This window comes from Dendrobates tinctorius, unplaced genomic scaffold, assembly GCF_039654945.1.
Source record: "Dendrobates tinctorius isolate UK_male_01 unplaced genomic scaffold, ASM3965494v1 ptg000007l, whole genome shotgun sequence".
NCBI lineage: Eukaryota > Metazoa > Chordata > Amphibia > Anura > Dendrobatidae > Dendrobates > Dendrobates tinctorius.
In genome coordinates, this window is record NW_027361675.1 from 38,302,068 (window position 1) to 38,327,967 (window position 25,900).

The window sequence follows — 25,900 nt, forward strand, 5'->3', positions numbered from 1 at the left end:
TCCTTATAGTGGGCAGCTCAGAAGACCACTGCATGGCGCAGTTGAGCCGGGTGACCGACACCTTGCAAGAATTAGGGTGGATAATCAATTTCAAAAAATCCAAATTACAACCCCTTAAAAAAACAGACCTTCCTGAGTTTCATGCTAGGTTCAGTAAGGCAGGAGTGTCTGCTCCCAGAGTCCAAGATAGAGAAGGTGCAAAATCTGGCCTTGGCGGCCCGGAACCAGCCATGTATGACATTGAGAAGGGCAATGTCCCTACTGGGTACCCTAACATCCTGTATTCCGGCGGTCAGGTGGGCACAATTTCACACCCGACAACTCCAGGGGGAGATATTATCAGCTTTCCGTAAAAACCAGAGACTCTCTCAATTGGTGGCTGAACGCTACGAATCTGACCTCAGGAATACCGTGGGACACTCAGACGACAGATGTAATTTTAACAAATGCAAGCTCCTCGGGATGGGGGGCACACCTAAGGGGCCTCATAGGCCAGGGCTCCTGGACACCTTAAGAAAGGGAGGTGTCTTCCAACCTAAGAGAACTGTGGGCAGTGAACAATGCCCTAAGTCACTTCATTCCGCTACTCCAGGGTCGCAATGTACGCATCATGTCAGACAACAGGGTAACAGTGGCATACATCAACCACCAAGGAGGGACAAGATCACACTTCCTAATGGAAGCGGCGAGCGACATTCTGAACAGAGCAGAGGAACACCTACACTCCTGGACAGCCTTACGCATAAAAGGGGCAGAAAACATAGAGGCAGATTTTCTGAGTCGCAATACCCTGAGGCATGGAGAATGGACACTAAATCGGTCCATTTTTCAAAAAGTAACGCAGCTTTGGGGGAACCAGTAATAGACCTCTTTGCCAACAAGCACAACAGGCAAACAGAAAGGTTTTGCTCTCTAAACCCAAGGGAAAAGCCATGGGAAGTGGACTCATTGCACATCCAGTGGAACTTCAGGCTGGCTTATGCGTTCCCCCCCCCCCCCCCCAGTGGCTCTGATCCCAGCAGTTGTCAGGAAGATCAGAAACGATCAAGCCAGGGTGATTCTAATATCCCCGTTTTGGCCGAAAAGGCCTTGGTTCTCTCTACTACAAAGAATGTCCCTCTCTGATCCATGGGTTCTGCCAGAAATCCCAGACCTACTAGCTCAAGGCCCAATATTCCACGCTCAGGTCAAAGGATTCCATCTGACGGCGTGGAATTTGAAAGGTCGCTGTTAATGGATAGAGGGTTCTCCCCTGGGTTGGTGGCCACTCTGCTAAAGAGCAGGAAACCACTGACGACTAACGTCTATGGCAGAACATGGAATAAGTTCCTACAGTTCCTGGGTGAGCCGTTAGGAAAACAACCCCCGATTAGTACCATCCTGGAGTTCTTACAATCAGGGTTGCAGATGGGGTTAGCGGTGAACACACTTAAAGTTCAGGTGTCTGCACTAGGGGCGCTCTACAACTGCAAATTGGCATCAAATATATGGGTAGCCAGATGCATTAAATCCTGCCATAGAGCTAGGCCTATCCCAATACCCAGAATAGCCCCCTGGGATTTAAACCTAGTGCTAGAAGCCCTTACAAAGGAGCCATATGAGCCGTTACACCAGCTACCCCTAAAGTTTCTGACCCTAAAGACGATCATATTAGTGGCCCTTACGTCAGCCTGCAGAATAAGCGTCTTACAGGCTCTCTCAATAAATCCAGATTGTCCTCCCATCTTTCTGCGAGAATCCGAAAAATTTGGGGGAGGAAAAATTCCATAGTTTGGATGTTAAGAGAGCTCTATTAGAATACATATCTGTCACTAGCAAGTGGAGGAGGTCCCAGTCTCTATTCGTAGCTTTTCATGGTGCCAGGAAAGGCTATGGGGTTTCGAAAGGGACTATTGCTAGATGGATTAGGGAGGCCATTAGTGTAGCCTACACAGCTAGTGGTATCCCGATTCCTGACGGCATCAAGGCTCATTCCACCAGAGCCGTGGCGACCTCCTGCGCTGAAAAGGCAGAGGTATCAATTGAACAGATTTGTAAGGTCGCTACCTGGGCCTCACCCTCAACCTTTTTTAAGCACTATAGATTAAATATATCCTCCTCTGCTGACTTAACCTTTGGTAGAAGGGTGAAGAAGCCAACAACCAGTGAGAATCGCTCACTATATAGCATATATGGATATTCATGAAAGACAATAGAAACCTTCCCAGCTAGATATGAATAAACCAAATTAAAGTCCAAATTATAAAGACTTAAAAAGTTTTTATTAATTACACAATAAAAGGAAAACCAGACAAATTGGACATAATACAATACCATAAAATGTCATAAGGAGATAGTTACATAGTGAACACATAAGCCATGAATAAATATAGTGATCATAAAAATTCCATCAGCATTGCTGATGGAATTTTTATGATCACTATATTTATTCATGGCTTATGTGTTCACTATGTAACTATCTCCTTATGACATTTTTGGTATTGTATTACCGTATATACTCGAATATAAGCCGAGATTTTCAGCCCAAAAAATTGGGCTGAAAGTCCCCCTCTCGTCTTATATTCGAGTCATATACAAAGGGGGGCGGATGTGTCAGGTCATACTTACCCGTCCTGACGCTGTGTCTTGAGCCCCCAGCTTCTCCCTGTGCTCTCTCTTCCTGCCTTCAGCGGTCACATGGTGCCGCTCATTAAAACTCATGAATATGCGCATATTCATGAGTTTTAATGAGCGGTACCACGTGACCGCTGAAGGCAGGAAGAGAGAGCACGGGGAGAAGCTAGGGGCTCAAGACACAGCGTCAGGACGGTTAAGTATAGCGATACTCACCTGTCCTGCGTCCATGGCTGCTTGCTGCTGTCTGTCATCGGTCAGTGACAGCAGAGGGCACGGTGACGTGGTTAGTGTGCGCCGCGCCCCCTGCAGTCTGAACGTCACTGACTGATGACGTGGCAGATAGCGGTGAGCAGCCATGGACGCAGGACACGTGAGTATCTCAGGTGCCAGCAGTGACACCGGCACCTGACACCCAGCGACGGAGAGGCGAGTATGTCATTTTTTTTATTTTTACATGCAGCAGCAGCATGGGGGCAGCATATGGGGGAATAATCTATGGAGCTTCTTCTGGGGTCAGCATATGGGGGAACAATCTATGGAGCTTCTTATGGGGGCAGCATATGGGGGAATAATCTGGAGCTTCTTCTGGGGTCAGCATATGGGGGAACAATCTATGGGGCAGCATATGGGGGAATAATCTGGAGCTTCTTCTGGGGTCAGCATATGAGGGAACAATAGGGAACAATCTATGGAGCTTCTTATGGAGGCAGCATATGGGGGAATAATCTATGGAGCTTCTTCTGGGGACACCATGTGGGGGAATAATCTATGGAGCATTTCCCACCCTAGGCTTATACTCGAGTCAATAAGTTTTCCCAGTTTTTTGTGGCAAAATTAGGGGGGTCGGCTTATACTCGGGTCAACTTATACTCGAGTATATACGGTATGTCCAATTTGTCTGGTTTTCCTTTTATTGTGTAATTAATAAAAACTTTGTCTTTATAATTTGGACTTTAATTTGGTTTATTCATATCTAGCTGGGAAGGTTTCTTTGGTAGAAGGGTGCTGCAAGCGGTGGTCCCTCCCTAAGGTGTTCGAAATCTCCAAAAATTTCTCAGGTGGTGCTGTCATGGGTGAAGGGAAAACCACCATGGTTACTTACCGGTAGCCGTTTTTTCCGGAACCCATGACAGCACCCGTATATTCCCCCCCCCCCCCCTTTTTCACCGTATGGGTGTGCACAGTTAGTAGGGCTCTTTTGAGTGATGTGGTGTTGGATTAAACATGTAACTAACCGGGAAGTCCTCTCAATGCTCTGTAACCAAACTGAAGCGGGGGAGAGGTGCCGCCCCTTATGTCTCAGTAGGTTCCTGTCCTGGCGGGGTGGATCCCTCTCTCAGGTGGTGCTGTCATGGGTTCCGGAATAACCGGCTACCGGTAAGTAACCATGGTGGTTTGTGGCCTGCTGGAGGTCATTTTGCAGTGCTCTGGCAGTGCTCCTCCTGTTCCTCCTTGCACAAAGGCTGAGGTAGCGGTCCTCCTGCTGGGTTGTTGCCCTCCTACGGCCCCCTCCACGTCTCCTGGTGTACTGGCCTGTCTCCTGGTAGCGCCTCTGGACACTACGCTGACAGACACAGCAAACCTTGCTGCAGCTCGCATTGATGTGCCATCCTGGATGAGCTGCACTACCTGAGCCACTTGTGTAGGTTGTAGAGTCCGTCACATGTTACTTCGAGTGTGAAAGCACAACCAACATTCAAAAGCGACCAAAACATCAGCCAGAAAGCATTGGTACTGAGATGTCGTCTGTTGTCCCCACCTGCAGAACCACGCCTTTATTGAGGGTGTCTTGGAATAGACAACAGATGGAAATTATTGGCAATTATCATTTGCACAACAGCATGTGAAATTGTCAGTCGGTGTTGCGTCCTAAGTGGACAGTTTAATTTCACAGAAGTTTGATTTACTTGGAGTTGTATTCTGTTGTTCAAGTGTTCCCTTTATTTTTTTGAGCAGTGTATTTCTGTATAATTTCCTCTGCTGCTTCTGTCTTTGGCCTAACTAAGGAGTGAAGCGCAGTAATGCCTCTCTGAGTGTTTGTGCTTTGTGTAGGAGACATCACAGCAGATAATGAAGGAATGACCACGTGTGGAAGGTGGACCCGCTTCCTTGGAGTACTTTAGACTATTTATTCTTAGTATTTGCGATGGAGCCACTTGGAATTTCAAAACAAACATTTGTCTCAAGTTGCATGTTTTGTTTTTTTTCATTAACTTTTTTTAATGAAGATGGAATTAAACTGATTTTTTTTTTTTTTTTTTATTATTTCATCTGGTGCCAGACAACAAAATTCCTTCTTTCTCGTTCGCCTTATTGGGGGACACAGAGACCATGGGTGTATGCTTCCACTAGGAGGCTGACACTATGCACAAAAAAAGGTTAGCTCCTCCTCCGCAGTGTACACCCCACCGACCGGCAGGAAGTTCCTCAGTTTAGCTTAGTGTCAGTAGGAGGTGGACACGGGTCTTTTATTAGACCCATATCTACCTCGTCGTGCGTCGTTCCTTTACAGGTTTCGGAGGGATACGGAGTGAACAGTCACATCCGTACTCCCACAAAGAGACTATGAGTACGGCGTGTACTGCCACCCCGTTTCCTCATAGGTCTCCGCGGCAGGACCAGGAGCCTCGCACAGGTGCGTGCCAGCTATACGGACGGTCCTTGCCCCCCGCCTCCCACCATCTCGCCTACCAGAGCCTGACGGTTGGACGAGGCGTGGATTCTATAAAGACGACAGACAGCGTGGGATTTTCAGGGGTTCGGTTCGGCCATCGCCTCTCTTCTCAGTTCCGGGGTGATTGTGCCCGTTCCCGAATCGGAACGCGCTTCAGGGTTTTATTCAGACCTGTTTGTGGTGCCGAAAAAGGACGGGACAGTTCGACCCATCTTGGTTCTCAAGTTACTCAACAAGAGAGTTCGCCTTCGCCACTTCCGGATGGAGTCAGTTCGCTCGGTAATTGCTTCCATGGAGGAGCAGGAATTCATGGGTTCCATAGACATCCAAGATGCCTATCTACATGTGCCCATATTTCCCGGACATCAGAAGTTCCTGCGGTTTGCGATTCTTCACGAACATTACCAGTTCGTCGCGCTTCCTTTCGGGCTCGCCACCGCTCCCAGAGTCTTCACAAAGATTATGGCGGCGTTGATGGCGTTGTTGAGGATCAGAGGTCTCGTTCTTTTTCCGTACCTCGACGATATCCTGATCAAGGCCCCCTCCTTTCAACAGGCCCGCCTAAGTGTGGAGATCGTTCTAGACACCCTGTCCAGTTTTGGGTGGATCGTCAACCGGGAAAAGTCCTGTCTGGTCCCTACTCAACGCCTTGTGTTTCTGGGCCTTCTGTTCGACACTCGTCGGTCAAGGGTATTTCTCCCACAAGACAAGATTCTTTCCCTGCAGCAGGGCGTGCGATCATTACAGATCACACGATTTCCATCCCTCAGGACAGCCATGAGGGTCCTGGGGAAGATGGTGGCGGCGATAGAGGCAGTTCCCTTTGCCCAATTTCACGCCAGGCCACTCCAGCAGGCCATTTTGTCCAGGTGGAACAGGTCGGCTCTGTCTCTGGATCGTCCGGTTCGCCTTTCCTGCCGGATCAGGCGGTCTCTCAACTGGTGGTTGACGTCTCCCCTCATTCTCTTGGGGCGGTCTTTTCTTCCCGTTCACTGGCAGATTGTCACTACGGACGCCAGCCTCATCGGCTGGGGTGCAGTGTTCCGCAATCACACTGTTCAGGGTCGATGGTCGACTCAGGAACCAGCTCTGCAGATCAATGTCCTAGAGATACGGGCGATCCATCTAGCTCTCGTCCACTGGGAAAGGCGCCTCAAGGGCCTGCCTGTCAGGATTCAGACAGACAATGCCACAGCGGTGGCGTATATCAACCGCCAAGGGGGGACACGGAGTGTCTCAGCCCTGGCGGAAGTGTCCAGAATTCTTCAATGGGCAGAGACCTTTGTTCCAACGATTTCCGCGGTTCACATTCCCGGCGTGGACAAATGGGCCGCCGATTTCCTCAGCCGCGAGGGTCTCGCGGCAGGGGAATGGTCCCTACATCCGGAGGTGTTTCATCTGCTCTGCCGTCGGTGGGGAACCCCGGATGTAGACCTCATAGCATCTCGCCTCAACAGGAAAGTCCCACAATTCGTGTCCAGGTCTCGGGACCCTCTGGCAGTGGGCGCCGACGCTCTGGCCGTCCCTTGGTCACAGTTCGTGCTCCCCTACCTGTTCCCTCCTCTGCCTCTTCTTCCCAAGTTGTTGAAGAAAATCAAAGCAGAGGGGATTCCAGTCATCCTCATCGCCCCGAATTGGCCCAGAAGGTCTTGATTCGCAGACATTGTCAACCTTCTCGCGGACGCCCCCTGGAAGCTTCCCGACGGGCAGATCTGCTGTCTCAAGGCCCGATTTGCCACCCCAATTCTCGGTCGCTCAATTTAACGGCGTGGCTGTTGAGACCGAGGTTTTGAGACGGGCAGGATTCTCTGATCGGGTAATTCATACCGTGATCCGCGCCAGAAAGCCGCCTTCTTCGAAGATCTATTACCGTACTTGGAAAAGCCTATTTCTCCTGGTGTGAGGCCAATGACATCGCGCCCTTGGTTTTTTCGCTCCCTTCTATTCTGGCGTTTCTTCAGGCGGGGCTTGCTCTCAGTTCCTTGAAGGGTCAAGTTTCGGCACTGTCCATTTTATTTCAGAAAACGCTGGCCTCCCGGCCCCAGGTCAAAACCTTCCTCCAGGGTGTGGCTCACACGGTTCCTCCGTACCGAGCTCCCGTGGATCCTTGGGATCTTAATTTGGTTCTTCAGGTTCTGCAGGGTCCTCCTTTTGAACCTCTCAGGGACGTTTCCCTTTCCCTCCTTTCTTGGAAAGTGGACTTTCTGGTGGCCATTACCTCCATCCGGCGCGTGTCGGAATTAGCGGTACTTTCTTGCAGCTCTCCTTTTTTGGTCCTTCATCAGAACAAGGTAGTTCTGCGGCCTTCGCCCTCTTTTCTTCCGAAGGTGGAATCTTCGTTTCACCTCAATGAGGACATTGTTCTGCCATCCTTCTACCCGAGCCCAGCTCACCCTTGGGAGCGGTCTTTGAACAAGCTGGACCTAGTCAGGGCATTGAGAGTCTATCTAGCCCGGACGACTTCCTTGCGGAAGTCAGACTCTCTGTTCATCACCCAGCCTCAAAGGCCACTATTGCGCGCTGGATCAGATCGGCAATTTTGGAGGCATACCGGGTCAAGCATCAAGTGGCCCCTCCAGGGATCAGAGCGCACTCTACCCGGGCGGTGGGTGCCTCCTGGGCGGTGCGCCACAGAGCTTCCGCGCTGCAGCTTTGCAAGGCTGCAATGTGGTCATCGGTTCACACCTTTGTGAAATTCTACAGGGTCCACACCTACGCTTCGGCGGACGCCAGCCTAGGTAGATGGATTCTGCAGGCTGCGGTGGCGAGTCCACTGGCCTGATGGAAGTTTGTTTCCCACCCCAGGGACTGCTTTGGGACGTCCCATGGTCTCTGTGTCCCCCAATAAGGCGAACGAGAAAACAGGATTTCTTGGGTTGCTTACCGTAAAATCTGTTTCTCGGAGCCTTCATTGGGGGACACAGCACCCTCCCATGTTCTACAACTCCTGTTCTTATGTTTGTCGGTTTGTTACAGTTGAGTTGTTTGTTCTGTTTTCAATCTATTCTGTTACTTCTCCTACTGCTTTCTCACTAACTGAGGAACTTCCTGCCGGTCGGTGGGGTGTACACTGCGGAGGAGGAGCTAACCTTTTTTTGTGCATAGTGTCAGCCTCCTAGTGGCAGCAGCATACACCCATGGTCTCTGTGTCCCCCAATGAAGGGTCTGAGAAACAGATTTTACGGTAAGCAACCCAAAAAATCCTGTTTTTATTACAAATTACTCAGTAAACCAGTCTGGAGTTATCCGTGCATCTACCTGAGATTTTGCTTGCATTTCTCAACTTTAGCAGAGAGATGATGTATTATTTTCTTTTATTATACCATATGAAGCAGCTAATCCTCTCCCAACAGCTCCAAGTCAGTTGCAACTTAGAGATTGAGCCTGCGGGAAATTGGTGAAAATGCCAGCTACTTGTCATTCAATGGCAAATGATAGTGCTTTTTTTCTCATGTACACACAGGACAGTTTATTCTGAAAAGTTACTGGGAAGTACGGTAGATATCCCCTGTAAAAATATGTCCAAGGCTGCTTAACGGGAATATGTCACCCTTTTTTTGGCCTTGCAGCTGCCGGCATAGACATCGGGGGCTTATCCAAAACATTCTGTAATGCTGTATATAAGCCCCCGATGTAACCTGAAAGAGAAGAAAAACATGTTATATTATACTCACCGAGGTGGGCGGTCCGGTCTGATAGGTGTTGCCGTCCCGTCCGGCGCCTCCCTTCTTCATGCGATGACGTCCTCTTCTCCCGTCCTGTAATGGCTCCGGCGCAGGCGCACTACTCTGCCCTGTTGAGGGCAGAGCAGAGTCCTGCAGTGCGCAGGCGTCGGGCGAGGTCTGGCGCCTGCGCACTGCACAATTCTGCTCAGAGCAATGCGCCTGTGCCGGAGTCATTACAGGACGGGAGAAGTTACTGCTTCTGTTTAATGGGAACCTATCAGGTCCCCCATGCCCTCCAACCCAGCAGCATTCACCTATGTATGAGTAAATTCCCTGCCTAACCAGCCCTGTATAACGTTAATGAGGTGAAAACAGGGTAAAAAAAACAACAGTTATACTGCCCCCGTTACCTATGCTAATAAGGGATTTCTCTAGATGATGGGGCGTTAGTTGCCCATGACTAGTCAGCCCTCTTTCCATGTTATCATGTCCCTGTGGGCATGATGACGTAATCTGCACGACTGGCCTCATCACCGCTCATACAAATCTAGCGCATGCACGCTGCTCACTCAGAGGCGCGCACTGCCCATGTCCCAAGGTTTAGAAGGTAGCCTCAAGAAAAAAAAAGTTAAATATTAAAAGAGAAAAAAGAAAAATGTCTTTAGAAGACCTCACAAATGTCGATGAATTCAGGGCCTTGGTTTTTACGGTAAGTTAACACTATAGACTTTTTTTTTTTTTTTTTTTCTGCCGCAAATCCTTATCTCTTGGCATGAAAGAAGCTGCAGAAAGAAGCGTGTCTTCGACTTCGTTTTTGGCTGTTGTTTTCGGCATGCTACATTTGTCTCCTGTGCAGGCTGATGAAGTTTAGTGTTGGAAAAAAAAAGTCCTATTTTATACAACCAGGTTTTGGCTCAAAAACGCAGCAAATCCGATACCTGCGTTTTTTGGTGCATTTTTTTTTCACCACCAATTCATTTCAATGGGTGAAAAACACTGAAGGAAGTGACATGCTCCTTTTGTCCAAAAGTGATTTCTGAAATCTCAGACTTTGCTGGTACTGTAAAAAGCAGTTGAAAATTTGTATTAACAAAACACATAAAAAAAAAAGCTGCAAAACACCCAGTGTGAACTTAACTTTAATATTACATTTCTTTAAAGGTAATTCTGTGGTGATCAAACCATCTGAGGTGAGCGAACATACTGCCAAACTTTTGGAGAAAATTGTCCCACGATACTTGGACAAGGTACGTTGTAATTAGAGATGAGCAAATTTGTTTGGTTTTTGTCCCCAAATATGATTTCAACATATTCGTGCTGAATGTATGTCTTATGATCGGTTCCAAACATATTCAGTAATTTCTACTCCCATTGACTCTAATGACATTCGGCTGTGTTCGACGAATATTGGAAAAACAATATTCAATTCCGATCGTATTCGGAACATAATCCGAACAAATTTGGTCGTCTCTAGTTATTATTTACATGGGTTACTTGTAAAATGTGTGTGTCTGTGTAGGTGAAAAGTGTGTAACACAGGGTTCAGATGTTGTGGATTTCCACACTGCAATATGTAGCAAATTATAATATAAAACTCCATCCACATGTAGCAGGAAAACAAGTATGCTGCAACATTGTAAAGCTGCAGTCTGCTGACAGAGGAAAAACATGTAATGGATACGCTGAGGTAAATAGAGCTAATAACTGTAAAAAAATCAATAGTGCATCCAGATTACACTACTTTTATCAAAAGAACGCAAAAGCAATCCCACCACAACAAGGTGCACCCAGTTAGGATGACCACTACTCTAGTAACGAACCTCAGAATGTAAATAGACTGGTGGAGAGGGGTGAGCAGGACTAGGACCTAAGACCTGACTGTTTTACACCTGCCTATGGAAAGCAAAATAGAGTGCACAGCCCAAAGTAAGCGAGAGTCACCCCCCCAAAAAAAGAGATGTATCCATTAACGCTAATGACCATTCAAATTTTCTATTTTCTTTTTTGATCTTGTAGGAACTTTACCCATTGGTGAATGGAGGAGTAGCAGAGACAACTGAGTTGCTTGCTGAAAGATTTGATCACATTTTCTACACTGGGAATACAAACGTTGGCAAAATAATCATGACCGCAGCATCTAAATTCCTGACGCCTGTCACCCTTGAACTGGGAGGGAAAAGTCCGTGTTACATTGATAAGGACTGTGATATTGATATTGCCAGCAGGTGAGTGTTACTGAGAAAATGAAAAGTCATGGGTGATGGGCGACTTTGGCTATCTGATTATTAAGCGTTTATGACCTGATAGAAAAGACCTAATGTCATGATGATTTGCATGATCTGCATTTCTCTTCGGAAGTTTTTTTTTTTTTTTAGGTTTCAGGACATTAAACGGGTTGTCTACTACCAGGACAGCCCCTTTGTTAACTAAATGTTCTGCCCCGATAAAATAACAAGAGCCTATACTTCAGGGCTGTGGAGTCTGCATCCATTTTGGTGGCGCCGATATAAAATGGGCCTACTCCGATTGCTAAAATATATAATAAACTGGGGTCAGTAGTTCAATGCAGGATGTGCTGTAAATGTTTTCATAAGAATTTGAGAACGTTACGAAATGTCCTATAAATGTCTGTTCTGTCCCTGATCTCGGCTTTTAGTTGAGATGAATCTGTGCTGCACTTTATGTACATTCTCAGTAGTGACCAGGGCTGTGGGGTCGGGGTTGTAAGTTAAGGGAAATTGAGGAGGTTGAGTTGGTGGTTTGGCTTACCGACTCCTCAGCCCTGCTATACTCGCCTGCCGTGTTGGCGCTTTTCTCATGGTGTCGGCACTCGCTCCCCCCCGGGGCTGTGATGCGGTGCTGTGACGCTGGCACCCTATCAGCGCTGCCGTCACTGTCTCCACCTTCATACGAACTGAACATGTAGAGGAAGCCAAGATTGCAACTCATTCTGGACTTCCTCTACATATTCGGTTTGTCCAAAGGTGGAGACGCCAGAGTGATTGGGGGCCGGGTATCGCGGGTCATTACACCGCATCACAGCTCCGAGACCGCTAGTGCCAACACCCCTGGAACGGAGCCGACATAGGAGGCGAGTATAGGCTTTATTATTTTATTGAGGGCCGAACATTTAGTTTAAGATAGGGTTGTCCTAGTGGTGGACAGCCCCTTTAGCCAATCATGTAGATACTTATTTTTACTCTTATTATTCAAGGTCAGATAAATCTTTTTCACTTGTTTTAAATTTTTGATACTAGGATAAATGAAGCATTAAACCATTAGTCTTTCAATGAGCTTTGTATATAATACCGGAATTGTACATTTTTGACAAATCTGTGACTTTCAGATCACAAGTAAAATAATTATATTTATTGCAAAATGTCATCCAAAAATTGAGGTTTGTCTTTAAGTATTTGTGAGTCACAAGCAAAATAGCATAATAGAGTAAAAATCAAACACAATTGTAATGCACATTGCAATTTTAACATCCATAATCTGATATACACAGCCCAAGTATGAACCAAAATGTCCACATAAGCTCAGCAGGCTGTTGCATCCATGTCAGGAGAACGTCGGCCATACTGCAGTCCATAGTATGACTGTGACGGACTGTCAGATGTGTAAAACTGGCCCAAGGATATGTTCACACGTTGCGTCTTTGCAGCGTTTTTTTTTTTTCTGCAGGCAAAACCTGCTCTTTTGGCGGTAAAGAAGCTGCTTAAAGAAGCAGGTTTTGTTGCGTTTTTCTGGTGCATTTGTCTCTTGTGCATTGTGCATGCTGATACAGTTTAGTGCCTGGTGTTCCTGAGTGTTCTGCCCAAAAAAGGCAGCAAAACCTGATACCTGCATTTTCGCCCTTATTCATTGCTTTCTATGGGTGGAAAAACACTGCTAAATGCTGAAAGAAGTGACATGCTGCAGTTTTCAAAAAAGCAACAGTTTTCCAACAATGTGTGTGCATGAGCTTTCTATAGTCTTACAGCTTTTGCTAGTACTGTAAAACACAGCTTTTAATTTGCATTAAAAAATGCAACGTGTGAACATGGCTTAAGATACAGTATATTATGGATGTTTAAACTAATGTGTTTTGATTATATTTTTGCCTATGGCTCACAGATTCTTCGAGATGAATCTCAACTTTTTAATCCTATTTTGCTGAGGTATAATAATCAATGGTTGTATATATCTATATGTATAAGGAGGTGTATTGATGGTTAGAGGTGTAGATATATTTTATTTTTCTGTGTTGAAGGAAATGTGTTCTTTTTATCTAGGCGTATAACTTGGGGAAAGTTTGTAAACTGTGGACAAACGTGTATCGCTCCTGACTACATTCTGTGTGATAAATCCACCCAAAGTAAACTGGTAGAAAAGATTAAGGAGACACTAAAGGTATATCACTTTTTTATTTTGTTTTGTATGACTTTTCCATTATTGTGATCTTTTATATTATGGACATAAGTGTATTCCTAATGTAATAAGTGACTTTTGTTGCTATTCAAAATTGTGCTGTATATAAGCAATCCACCGGAGATGTCTTTCCCTACACTCTTAATATTTTGAGAAATCATTGTTTTTTCTAGGCTATTTTTACACCTTGGTTTTAGGACCAGACCAAATTAAATTTCATTCCCAAAATACATCCCTTGCATAACTGAAGCAAACAGAAGCAGAGGGGAAAAAGTACATGTAGTGATTGGTGCGTTTTTATTTTATGCTTTATTTGCAAATCATCTCTTCAGAGGAGAAGAGGACTTGAACGCTATAGCGAAACCTATTGGAAGCAGGGATCCTAAAAGTCAATATTGACTCTTTAACAAGCCTTGCAAAATAGGATAGAAGCCAAACCAGAATCGCAAATTGCCCACACGGTGTTTCGGTTGTTGCCCTTCATTGCAAAGTATGAGATCTGATTTGGCTAGGTGCGAGGCTCTGGATTGGGATTTAGGATCACTGCTTCCAATAGGTGGCTCTAGATTTCAAGATTTCTTCCTCTCTGAAAAGACAATTTGCATATTTAATTTCCCAGAGGAGCATGCATGGCTTTTAAGTCAAATCCCTCTCTGACATGCTCGGCTTGACGTGTCGCTCTCCACATTGCCCCTTAGGCTGGGGTCACACTTGCAACTGCATTGCGAGAAACTCACGCAATTCTCTCGCCTCAATTCCCAGCACTTGGGACTGGAGCGTTTAGCTGCATAAAAATACATGCAGCCGTACACTCTGGTCCCTAGTGCCAGCGGCAGTGCCAGGTAATGAGGCGAGAGACTCGCATTGCAGATGCAAGTGTGACCCCGGCCTTAGACATCAATCCAGAGCCTCGCACCTAGCCAAATCAGATCTCCTACTTGGCAAAGACTGACACTTTACTCTCAATCCCATCCACTAGCTTATTCATAAAAAGATTAAAAGGAATTAGTCCTTGCACAGATCCCTGCGGTACCCCGCTGCTGACTATATCCCATTTAGAGAATGTATCATTTATGATGACTGTTTCCTGTCTTTTAGCCAATTCCTTACCCATCTGCATATAGTCTCCCCCAGATCTTGCTTCTGTAGCTTTAGTATAAGGTTATGTGGCACAGTATCAAATTCCTTTGCAAAATCCAGATAAATCACATCAGCCGCATTACCAACATCCATATTTGCACTTGCCACCTTACAGAAACCCAACATGTTAGTTAGACACGACCTATCTTTAATCAATCCTTGCTGGTTTTCAGTTATTCTCTGCAACGTATTTTTGCAGGTCGTCTCTTATAATGCCCTCAAAAACTTACCGTATATACTCGTGTATAAGCCGACACGTGTATAAGCCGACCCCCCTTATTTTGTCACAAAAAACTGGGAAAACTTATTGACTTGCGTAAAAGCCTACTGTGGAAAATGCCGAAGCTACTGCCCTTATAATGCTGCACAGTGAGCGGCCCCTTACAATGATGCACAGTTATTAGTGGCCCCTTATAATGCTGCACAGTGTGCGGCCCCTTACAATGATGCACAGTTATTAGTGGCCCCTTATAATGCTGCACAGTGAGCGGCCCTGTCACGGGTCCTTCTCTGGTATCACACAATCAACAGAGCAAGCGAAGAGTGAACAATTCCAAGACCTTTATTCAGGCAAAAATCCGAAAAGGTCCATATTCAGTCCACACAAAGGATAAGATAGTCCAGAATAAGAATGCAGTCCAGTATCAGGATAAAATGTCCAGGGAAACGAGATTCCACAACTCTAGCATTCAGAGGATAAAAATGGATCCTTTTCACCATCATGTCTATACCGGAACTGACCTGTCCATCTGCCGTTCTTCCCCCCCACCCCCTTCCTTGTCCAGGGGTAGTCCAACAAGTTGCCTCCCAGAGGAGAACAAAAGGCCTTAGGGATTAATGCACTACAGGGGGTCATCAAGAGACAGATACAGTGAGGCTGTAGACTTACAATGTAATAAGAAAAACACTATGAAAATAACTGGAATTGTTAAAAATAGGAATATACAAAAAATGACATCCACATAACATATCACACCATCACAGGCCCCTTACAATGATGCACAGTTATTAGTGGGCCCTTATAATGCTGCACAGTGAGCAGCCCCTTACCATGATGCACAGTTATTAGTGGCCCCTTATAATGATGCACAGTGAGCGGCCCGTTACAATGATGCACAGTTATTAGTGGCCCCTTATAATGCTGCACAGTGAGCGGCCCCTTACAATGATGTACAGTTATTAGTGTCCCCTTATAATGCTGCACAGTGAGCGGCCCCTTACAATGATGCACAGTTATTAGTGGCCCCCTTATAATGATGCACAGTTATTAGTGGCCCCTTATAATGCTGCACAGTGAGCAGCCCCTTACAATGATGCACAGTTATTAGTGGCCCCTTATAATGCTGCACAGTGAGCGGCCCTGTCACGGGGTCCTTCTCTGGTATCACACAATCAACAGAGCAAGCGAAGAGTGAACAATTCCAAGACCTTTATTCAGGCAAAAATCCGAAAAGGTCCATATTCAGTCCACCACACAAAGGATAAGATAGTCCAGAATAAGAATGCAGTCCAGTATCAGGATAAAATGTCCAGGGAAACGAGATTCCACAACTCTAGCATTCAGAGGATAAAAATGGATCCTTTTCACCATCATGTCTATACCGGAACTGACCTGTCCAGCTGCTGTTCTTCCCCCCACCCCCTTCCTTGTCCAGGGGTAGTCCAACAAGTTGCCTCCCAGAGGAGAACAAAAGGCCTTAGGGATTAATGCACTACAGGGGGTCATCAAGAGACAGATACAGTGAGGCTGTAGACTTACAATGTAATAAGAAAAGCACTATGAAAATAACTGGAATTGTTAAAAATAGGAATATACAAAAAATGACATCCACATAACATATCACACCATCACAGGCCCCTTACAATGATGCACAGTTATTAGTGGGCCCTTATAATGCTGCACAGTGAGCAGCCCCTTACCATGATGCACAGTTATTAGTGGCCCCTTATAATGATGCACAGTGAGCGGCCCGTTACAATGATGCACAGTTATTAGTGGCCCCTTATAATGCTGCACAGTGAGCGGCCCCTTACAATGATGTACAGTTATTAGTGGCCACTTATAATGATGCACAGTTATTAGTGGCCCCTTATAATGCTGCACAGTGAGCAGCCCCTTACAATGATGCACAGTTATTAGTGGCCCCTTATAATGCTGCACAGTGAGCGGCCCCTTACAATGATGTACAGTTATTAGTGGCCACTTATAATGATGCACAGTTATTAGTGGCCCCTTATAATGCTGCACAGTGAGCAGCCCCTTACAATGATGCACAGTTATTAGTGGCCCCTTATAATGCTGCACAGTGAGCGGCCCCTTACAATGATGCACAGTTATTAGTGGCCCCTTATAATGCTGCACAGTGAGCAGCCCGTTACAATGATGTACAGTTATTAGTGGCCCCTTATAATGCTGCACAGTGAGCGGCCCCTTACAATGATGTACAGTTATTAGTGGCCACTTATAATGCTGCACAGTGAGCGGCCCCTTACAATGATGCACAGTTATTAGTGGCCCCTTACAATGATGCACAGTTATTAGTGGCCCCTTATAATGCTTCACAGTGAGCAGCCCGTTACAATGATGCACAGTTATTAGTGGCCCCTTATAATGCTGCTGCTGCCGCTGCCTCAATTAAAAAAAAAAAAACAAAACCTATATACTCACCTCGTCCCTGCTGCTGCAGCTGCTACTCCTCAGCGTTGCCGGCTCTGCACAGTGATTGTTCAGGCAGAGGGCGCCTGCTAACTACGTCATGGCGCCCTCTGACCTGAACGTCACTGCCAGAGGAAGCAAGAGAGCAGAGCGACGCGTAGCGGTGGAACGGGGGACAGGTGAATATGGCTCCTTCTGCTATACTCACCTCTCCTAGCATGTCTCTTGCAGCCCCCATGCTTATTCCATCTTCTCAGCGCTGTTCTTCCTGCTTTCCGCGGTCATGTGGTGCCGCTAATTACATATGCGCATATGTCATTAGCCGCTCATTACATATGTGCATATGTAATGAGTGGCACCACGTGACCGCTGAAAGCAGGAAGAACAGCGCCGAGAAGATGGAATAAGCACGGGGGGCTGCAAGAGACATGCTAGGAGAGGTGAGTTTGATCTCCTACACCCTCGCCCCGCCGACCCCCGGTATATGACTCGCGTATAAGCCGAGAGGGGGACTTTCAGCCCCCAAAAATGGGCTGAATATCTCGGCTTATACGCGAGTATGTACGGTACTTTGCACAATACTGATGTCAGGCTTTCCGGATGGTAGTTGCCTGGATCCACCTTCTTACCTTTCTTAAATATGGTTACCACGTCAGCCATCCTCCAGTCCTGTGGCACTCACCCTGTTACAAGAGAGTCTAAAAATATAAGATACAGCGGTCTGTCAGTTAGTAAGCTCAATTCCCTCAGTAACCGTGGTTGAATTACATCTGGGCTGGGGGATTTGTCAATGTTTAATTTGCTCAAACGTAGGCATACTTCTTCTCGTGTTAAACTAGTTATATCATGGGGTGAACTTTGATTTTTGCCTTGTTGAATAATCCCTGGAACAGTCAGATCATTGGTGAACACTGATGAAAAGTGCCTGTTTTAATATCTCAGCCTTTTCTTTGTTCTCTATAATTAACATTATCTTTTGTCATTGAGGTATGTAAGAATTTTTTGGAGATTTATTTAAATTTTGCTGGCTATTTGAGTTTCATTAGGTAACTTTGCTACTTTGCTTTCTTTTTTACATTTCTTATTGCAATCTTTATGCTTCTGAAATGCTGTTTCTGATTTCTCTGCCTTCAAGATTTTCTGTGCCTTTTTGTTTTTGTATTATGACACTATGTACGGTCTTATTTATCCATAATGGTTTCTTTTTTATTCCTGGACATTTTATTACCAGAGGGTATAAGTTTTCTAATGTATTCTAGTGGTATATCTTTAAACATGCCCCATTTATGTTCGGTATCGCAAGTTACCAAGAATAATTATCTCAATTTTCAAAAAGGCCCTTGAAAGAAAAAGGTTCCCTACTCCTGTTTTAGGGTGGTTAGTTGGTCTTACCCCATAGTGAGCAATGGGGTCCAGTTGCTTCCATTTGCTTTTGAAATGTAATGGATACATTTTGGTCATAAATTCCGTTTTCTCTGTTGCAAAAATTGAGCAAACAGAATTTTTTATCCACATGTGCGAATCATAGAATTAATAAATGCAGAACCAGTTGAATATGCATTTCGTAAGATAGAATGCAGTTTACGCTGTATTCTGTCCTTTTTGTATACAAGATCAACAGATTTGAACATGAATGGAGCTGTGATGATTGGTCTCCGTATTTCCGGTGAACCTCCATAGATCTGATATTGATGACTTCTCCTAAAATAGATAATCAGAATCTCAGTCCTTTCAATCTCTGTGATGGAGTGACTAGCCCAAAGTAAGAAATGAGAAGAGAAACCAATATTGCACATTGTCCTTCAGTGATTGTGAGAATTAATAGCAATTCTGTAGATATTTTTGCCATGCAGGTTCTAAAATACAAAAGATACAGTGGAAAAACTACCCATCAGTGAGCACTGTCCAAGATGCCATTGTATTTTGTGTCATAATTTAGAACTTGTTCTAAGACCAAGTTTTTGTTTTTCACCGCAGGAGTTTTATGGTGATAATCCCAAGGAGTCTGCAGATTATGAAAGGATTATTAACAAACGTCACTTTCAGCGCATTCTTGGCTTGCTTGAAGGGGAGAAAATTGCTATTGGAGGGGAGCAAGATGAGTCAACCTGCTATATAGGTACTTATTACCGTAAATAACACACGGATGCATGGCTTTAATTTTTAACGTAATCATCAGTTGATTTCTTCATTTTCTGTCCTGGGTCCATGACGGGTTTACAGTTCCAGAATTGCATTATACTGCAAAATTCTTGGGAAGCAGATTCAGCTAATAACAATAGAATACATTTATCAATATGGTCTAATAGTAATACAGTACAAACTTGGTCTAGACAGTCGTAAAATGTGCCAGATTTATAATAGTGGATCGTGCTGTGTCCACCATATTGTGCCAGAAATTTGGCGGATGGCGTTGAGCTACACCGCTTTTGAGATAAACCATGCCCCCTTGTTGAACAAGGTGAAGAAAGTGTCTAATAACCAAATGGTGGAAGTGAAATGATGCCTTTTTTGAAGCCCAGTGTCACATTAGGCAATACCACTTTCCCTAAACCCACCCCTTTAACCCCTTCCCGACCTTTGACGCCACATATGCGTCATGAAAAGTCGTGCCAATACGTCTGTGACGAGCGTCAGCTTACTCTGAGTCGTTTTCCTTTTTAGAGTGGACCCTCTGGGCCGAGACACCCACCCACCTAGGGCGAGCTGACCTAGTGAGAACCCACCCCCTGTACAGGGAGTGTTAGGGGCAAGACCAAGGGGGTGAGCCACCACGGCAGCTGGACCAGATGGCCGGCTCAGGGAGACACTATTGAGTGTCTGGCAACAGGACGGACAGGATACCAAACATAAAGTGAAGTCACAGAGTTTCTTCAGCAAACGTGGTTTCACACTTTATTCAGGTGCAAGGCATAAACAGGGAATCAGGTGCAGGGCACAAACAGTGAAACACGGCAAGGTGCGTGCAAGGGCACGCCAAATGTTCCAGACATAACACGTGCACGAAAACTTACCAGGGTCCAGGGCAGGGTACGTGTTAGGGATCACACAAGAGTTACTAGAAGGGATGCGTGCTAGGACACGCCAGCGTCCAAGACAAGGTGCGCACCGAGAGACACGCCAGAGTCCAAGGCAGGGTGCGTGCAAGGACACGCCAGGATCCAAGCTGTGGTGCGATGGCATCGGACTACTGGCAACGACCGACAGGGTCCAGGCATCAGGCTGCGGACATCAGCTCCGGACATCAGGCCGCAGTCATCTGGTTCCGGACCTCTGGCAGCGGTCGGCAGGTTTCGGGAATCCAGCAGGCAAGCCAGGGTTCAAGGCAGGGTGCGTGCTTGGAGCCACGCCAGGGTTCAAGGCAGGGTGCTTGCTTGGAGACACGCCAGGATCAGGTTCATAGCATGGAGGCCTGCGCATGCCGAGGGGCATGCCAGGGATAGGTACAAGGACAGAGGCCTGTGCATGCAGAGAGGCACGCCAGGGACAAGTACAAGGACAGTGGCCTGCGCGTGCAGAGGGCACGCCAGGGACAGGTACAAGGACGGTGGCCTGCACGTGCGAGGACACGCCAAGGACAGAGTACAAGAACAGGGTTAGGGCCTGTGCGTGCAAGAGGGCACGACAAGATACATGGCAAAACCTGCTCGTACTTCCATAGAAGCACGGGTAGGTATGCCAAGGGCAGGCGAGGACCTGCACATGCTATAGAGAGCACGTAGAGCACAGTGCAGAAACAGCGTGAGGTGCAAGGGAGCACAGAGAGCACGGCTGGGGCACTGGCTAGCTGATCGGGCTGCGGCACTAACAGACGGGAAAGACTCCAGCAAACCCGGCTGAGGCATGGCAGGCGACACAGCTGTCACTGACCGACGAGCACCGCTGAGGCACAAGCAGGCGGGCACGGCTAGGGCGGGCACGGCTGAGGCACAAACAGGGGGCTAGGAAGGCCAGGCGCATGCAAAGGGCACACGAAGCAACAGAGCAAGGCAAGATAAGAAACCAGGCAGAGCATAGGCAGAGTACGGAACCAGGAACGGAAGCATAGGCAGAAACACGGAGCAAGAACAGAGCTAGCAGCGGAGCGTAGGCCGAAGCCCAGAGCCGGGCCAAGGCAGAGCCTTGGGACTAGACATGGAAAAAGAGCACCAAAAGTAAGAGAGGAGGAATAGTGCGTCTGCCAGGGAGCAATACAGAGCGCCATAGGAGAGCAAGGCAGAGCAAGCAAAGGCAAGATATGGCAGAAACGGGCAAGGCAGAGAATAACAGAAGGACTATAAGTCCAAGCAGGACAAGGACGAACATGGCACAACGGACAAACATAAGACAAGGCACGTGACATGAGACGGCGTACGAGCACGGAGCGTGTGCAGAGACTCACAACAGAGCAAAGTGCAACAGAGCAAAGTGCAACAGAATAGAGGGAGCGACCCAGAAGACCAAGCAGCCATGCAGGGAAGCAACACAATACTCAGGCCCTGAGCAATAGGAAGGGGCGGTCTGATATAGGGCATAGCACCTCCACTTCCGGGTCAGGACCAGGGGAGAACTTCTAGTTCAAATCCTCCAGGATCACAGGGAGCAGTCACATGATCAGGATTCCAGACATGCAGGGATGATTGCAGAACCAGTGCTGAAACCTAGGCAGGTCACATGATCAGAGTTCCAGACATGCAGAGATGAATGCAGAACCAGCCTCTGCTGGAACATACGAAGGACACATGATCAGGGGTGCTAGACATGACGAGACGATCACAGAAGGCAGAGCAGAAACGCAGGCATCCCGCAGCTCAACAGTCATGAGGTGAGTGTGCACACTGCTCTAGGGAACATGCAGGATAGCAGACATGAGATGCGCGTGCATACCGCTCCCAGGGTCATGAGGCAAAACAGACATGACGTACATGGCGGACATGACAACGATCCATGACACTTATGTGGCGTCATGAATTGATTGCCCCCCTGCGGGTCGGGTGACCGGGGTCACTGAAAGGTCACCCGACCCGCACACAGAGGACACCTTAGAGTTAACCCCACGTGCCTACAATCGCTCTGATTGGCCGTTAAAAGTGAAACAGCCAATTAGAGCGATTTTGTAATATTTCACCAATGAAATTTGGTGAAATATTACAATCCAGCCATGACCGATGCTGTAATAGCATGTCCTGCTGTGGCTCCCGGGTCCTGCCGTCCCGGATCATGGGCGCCGCCATCTTGGAAAATGGCGGGCGCCGATGAATTTGCCGGCTGCCCATTCATTTTTCATTTTGATCACTGTGATAAACTCTCACAGTGATCAAAATGAAAAAAAGTAAATACACCCCCCCTGTTTATCACCCCCATAGGTAGGCACACATAATAAAATAAAAAAAAATTTTATTTTTCCATTAGGGTTACAAATAGGGTTCGGGTTGGAATTAGGGTTAGAAATAGGGTTAGGGGTGGAATTAGGGTTGGAATTAGGGTTAAGGTTAGGGGTGGGTTGGGATTAGGGTTAGGCTTGTGATTAGGGTTAGAGTTGGGATTAAGGTTAGGGGTGTGTTGGGGTTAGAGTAGGAGTTAGAATTGAGGGGTTTCGACTGTTTAGGCACATCACGTGGTCTCCGAAGGCGACATGGCGCCACGATTTATTCCAGCCAATTTTGCGTTCAAAAAGTCAAACAGCGCTCCCTCCATTCCGAGCCCCGACGCGTGCCCAAACAGTGGTTTACCCCCACATATGGGGTACCAGCGTACTCAGGGCAAACTGTACAACAACTTTTGTGGTCCAATTTATCCTGTTACCCTTGAGAAAATAAAAAATTGCGGGCTAAAAAATCATTTTTTGAGGAAAAAAAATTATTTTTATTTTCACAGCTCTGCGTTATAAACTTCTGTGAAGCACTTGGGGGTTCAAAGTGCTCACCACACATCTAGATAAGTTCCTTGGGTGGTCTACTTACCAAAATGGGGTCACTTGTGGGGGGTTTCCACTGTTTAGGAACATGACGCCCATCAAGTCGGCATTTCAGAACGTCAGTACTTCCCTTCCGAGCCCCGACGTGTGCCCGAACAGTGGTTCACCCCCACATATGGGGTACCAGCGTACTCAGGATAAATTGGACCCCAAAAGTTGTTGTACAGTTTGTCCTGTTACCCTTGAGAAAAAAAAAAATTCCGGGCTAAAAAATCATTTTTTTGAGGAAAAAAAAATTATTTTTATTTTCACGGCTCTGCGTTATACACTTCTGTGAAGCACCTGGGGGTTCAAAGTGCTCACTATGCATCTAGATAAGTTCCTTAGGGGGTCTAGTTTCCAAAATGGGGTCATTTGTGGGGGAGCTCCAATGTTTAGGCACACAGGGGCTCTTCAAACACGACATGGTGTCCGCTAACGATTGGAGCTAATTTTCCATTCAAAAAGTCTAATGGCGCTCCTTCCCTTCTGAGCTCTGCCGTGCGCCCAAACAGTGGTTCCCCCCACATATGGGGTACCAGCGCACTCAGGACAAACTGAACAACAACTTTAGGGGTCCAATTTATCTTTGTGAAAATAAAAAATAGCGGGCTAAAACATCATTTTTGTGGAAAAAATTTTTTTTTTATTTTCATGGCTCTGCGTTTATAAACTTCTGTGAAGCACTTGGGGGTTCAAAGTGCTCACTACATATCTAGATAAGCTCCTTGGGGGGGTCTAGTTTCCAAAATGGGGTCACTTGTGGGGGGATTCTAATGTTTAGGCACATCAGGGGCTCTGCAAACGCAACATAATGCCCGCAGAACATTCCATCAAAGTCTGCATTCCAAAATCGTGCTCCTTCCCTTCTGAGCGCTCCCATGCGCCCAAACAATGGTTCCCCCCACATATGGGGTATCGGTGTACTCAGGACAAATTGCACAACAACTTTTGTGGTCCAATTTCTCCTGTTAGCCTTGTGAAAATAAAAAATAGCGGGCTAAAAAAAATCATTTTTGAGGAAAAAAAATGATTTTTTTATTTTCACTGCTCTGCGTTATAAACTTCTGTGAAGCACTTGGGGTTCAAAGTGCTCACTATGCATCTAGATAAGTTCCTCGTGTGGTCTAGTTTCCAAAATGGGCTCACTTGTGGGGGAGCTCCAATGTTTAGGCGCACAGGGTCTCTCCAAATGCAACATGGTGTCCGCTAACGATTGGAGCTAATTTTCCATTCAAAAAGTCAAATGGTGACCCTTCCCTTCCGGGCCCTGCCGTGCGCCCAAACAGTGGTTTATGACCACATATGAGGTATCGGTGTACTCAGGAGAAATTGCCCAACAAATTTTAGGATCCATTTTATCCTGTAGCCCGTGTGAAAATGAAAAAATTGATGCTAAAAGAAAATTCTTGTGAAAATTAAAATGTCCATTTTTTCCTTCCACGTTGCTCTAGTTCCTGTGACGCACCTGAAGGGTTAATAATCTTCTTGAATGTAGTTTTGAGTAGCTTTAGGGGTGCAGTTTTTAGAATGGTGTCATATTTGGGTATTTTCTGCCATATAGACCCCTCAAAGTGACTTCAAATGTGAGGTGGCCCCTGAAAAAAAATGGTTTTGTAAATTTTGTTGTAAAAATGAAAAATCGCTGGTCATCTTTTAACCCTTATAACTTCCTAACAAAAAAAAATTTTTGCTTCCAAAATTGTGCTGATGTAAAGTAGACATATGGGAAATGTTACTTATTAACTATTTTGTGTCACATAACTCTCTGGTTTAACAGAATAAAAATTAAAAATGTGAAAATTGCGAAATTTTCAACATTTTCGCCAAATTTCCATTTTTTTCACAAATAAACGCATAACTTATCGACCTAAGTTTACCACTAACATGAAGCCCAATATGTCACGAAAAAACAGTCTCAAAATCGTTAGGATGCATTGAAGCGTTCCAGAGTTATTACCTCATAAAGGGACACTGGGCAGAATTGCAAAAAATTGCCTGGTCATTAAGGTCAAAATAGGCTGGGTCATGAAGGGATAAAAGTAAAGTCATGCCACATTGTTAGAAAAAGTGGAGAAAGCCTTTAAGACGCTATGTTCACTTGTTGCGTTTTTGCAGGTTTTTTTTTTTAATGCAAAATTTCAGCTGGGTTTTACAGTACCAGCAAAGTCTGAGATTTTAGAAATCTCATACACACCTGTTTTCTTTCTTTTTTTTTTTTTCCGTGTCTGTTTTGTTAAAGAGCTGCGTTTTTGCAAAATGCAGCATGACACTTTTTTTTTTTTTAAGCTTTTTTTTTCACCCATTGAAAGCAATGGATAGTGCAAAAAACACAGGTATTAGGTTTTTCTGCGCTTTTTGTGCCAAAACCTGACAAAGTTGAATCAGATTATTTTTTTAATGCACTAAACTTCATAAGCATGCGAAAGAGACAAATATACCGACAAAAACGCAGCAGTAAAAACGCACCAAAAGCTAAGCAAAACCTGCTTTTTGTAGGCAGCTTAAAAGTTGCATAAAAACACACAGCAAAAACACAATGTGTGAACATAGCCAAACATAGTAAATTTGTTGCAGTACTATGTGTGTGAGATGTCCAACAATTTCTAACATGAAAACAACAGATAAAACCTAGAGTAGGCCTGGGTTTAGCAGTCCAACCCCTTTACGTGAAATTTCTTATCCTATTGCCTGTCTTACTTGACTAGTAAAGGAGTGCCTATGCTGAATACAGTTGTGTCCCCAGCTCAGCTATGAAGAACACTTGGCCTGTACAGATTTTCACCTTTTTTGATACCTAAAAG

The 25,900-nt window shown here is 45.9% G+C and overlaps 1 protein-coding gene across 2 annotated transcripts in view; it reads left to right on the forward strand.

Annotated features, from left to right (window-relative positions):
• The window catches only part of ALDH3A2 (aldehyde dehydrogenase 3 family member A2), a 96,344-nt gene that overhangs the window by 23,106 nt on the left and 47,338 nt on the right, over positions 1 to 25,900 (forward strand). For both annotated transcript variants that reach the window (XM_073573496.1, XM_073573506.1), the window contains exons 4-7: positions 10,117 to 10,202; positions 10,972 to 11,180; positions 13,230 to 13,347; positions 19,139 to 19,280. In XM_073573496.1, the coding sequence (XP_073429597.1) occupies positions 10,117 to 10,202; positions 10,972 to 11,180; positions 13,230 to 13,347; positions 19,139 to 19,280 (555 nt within the window). The remainder of the gene's footprint in view (positions 1 to 10,116; positions 10,203 to 10,971; positions 11,181 to 13,229; positions 13,348 to 19,138; positions 19,281 to 25,900) is intronic.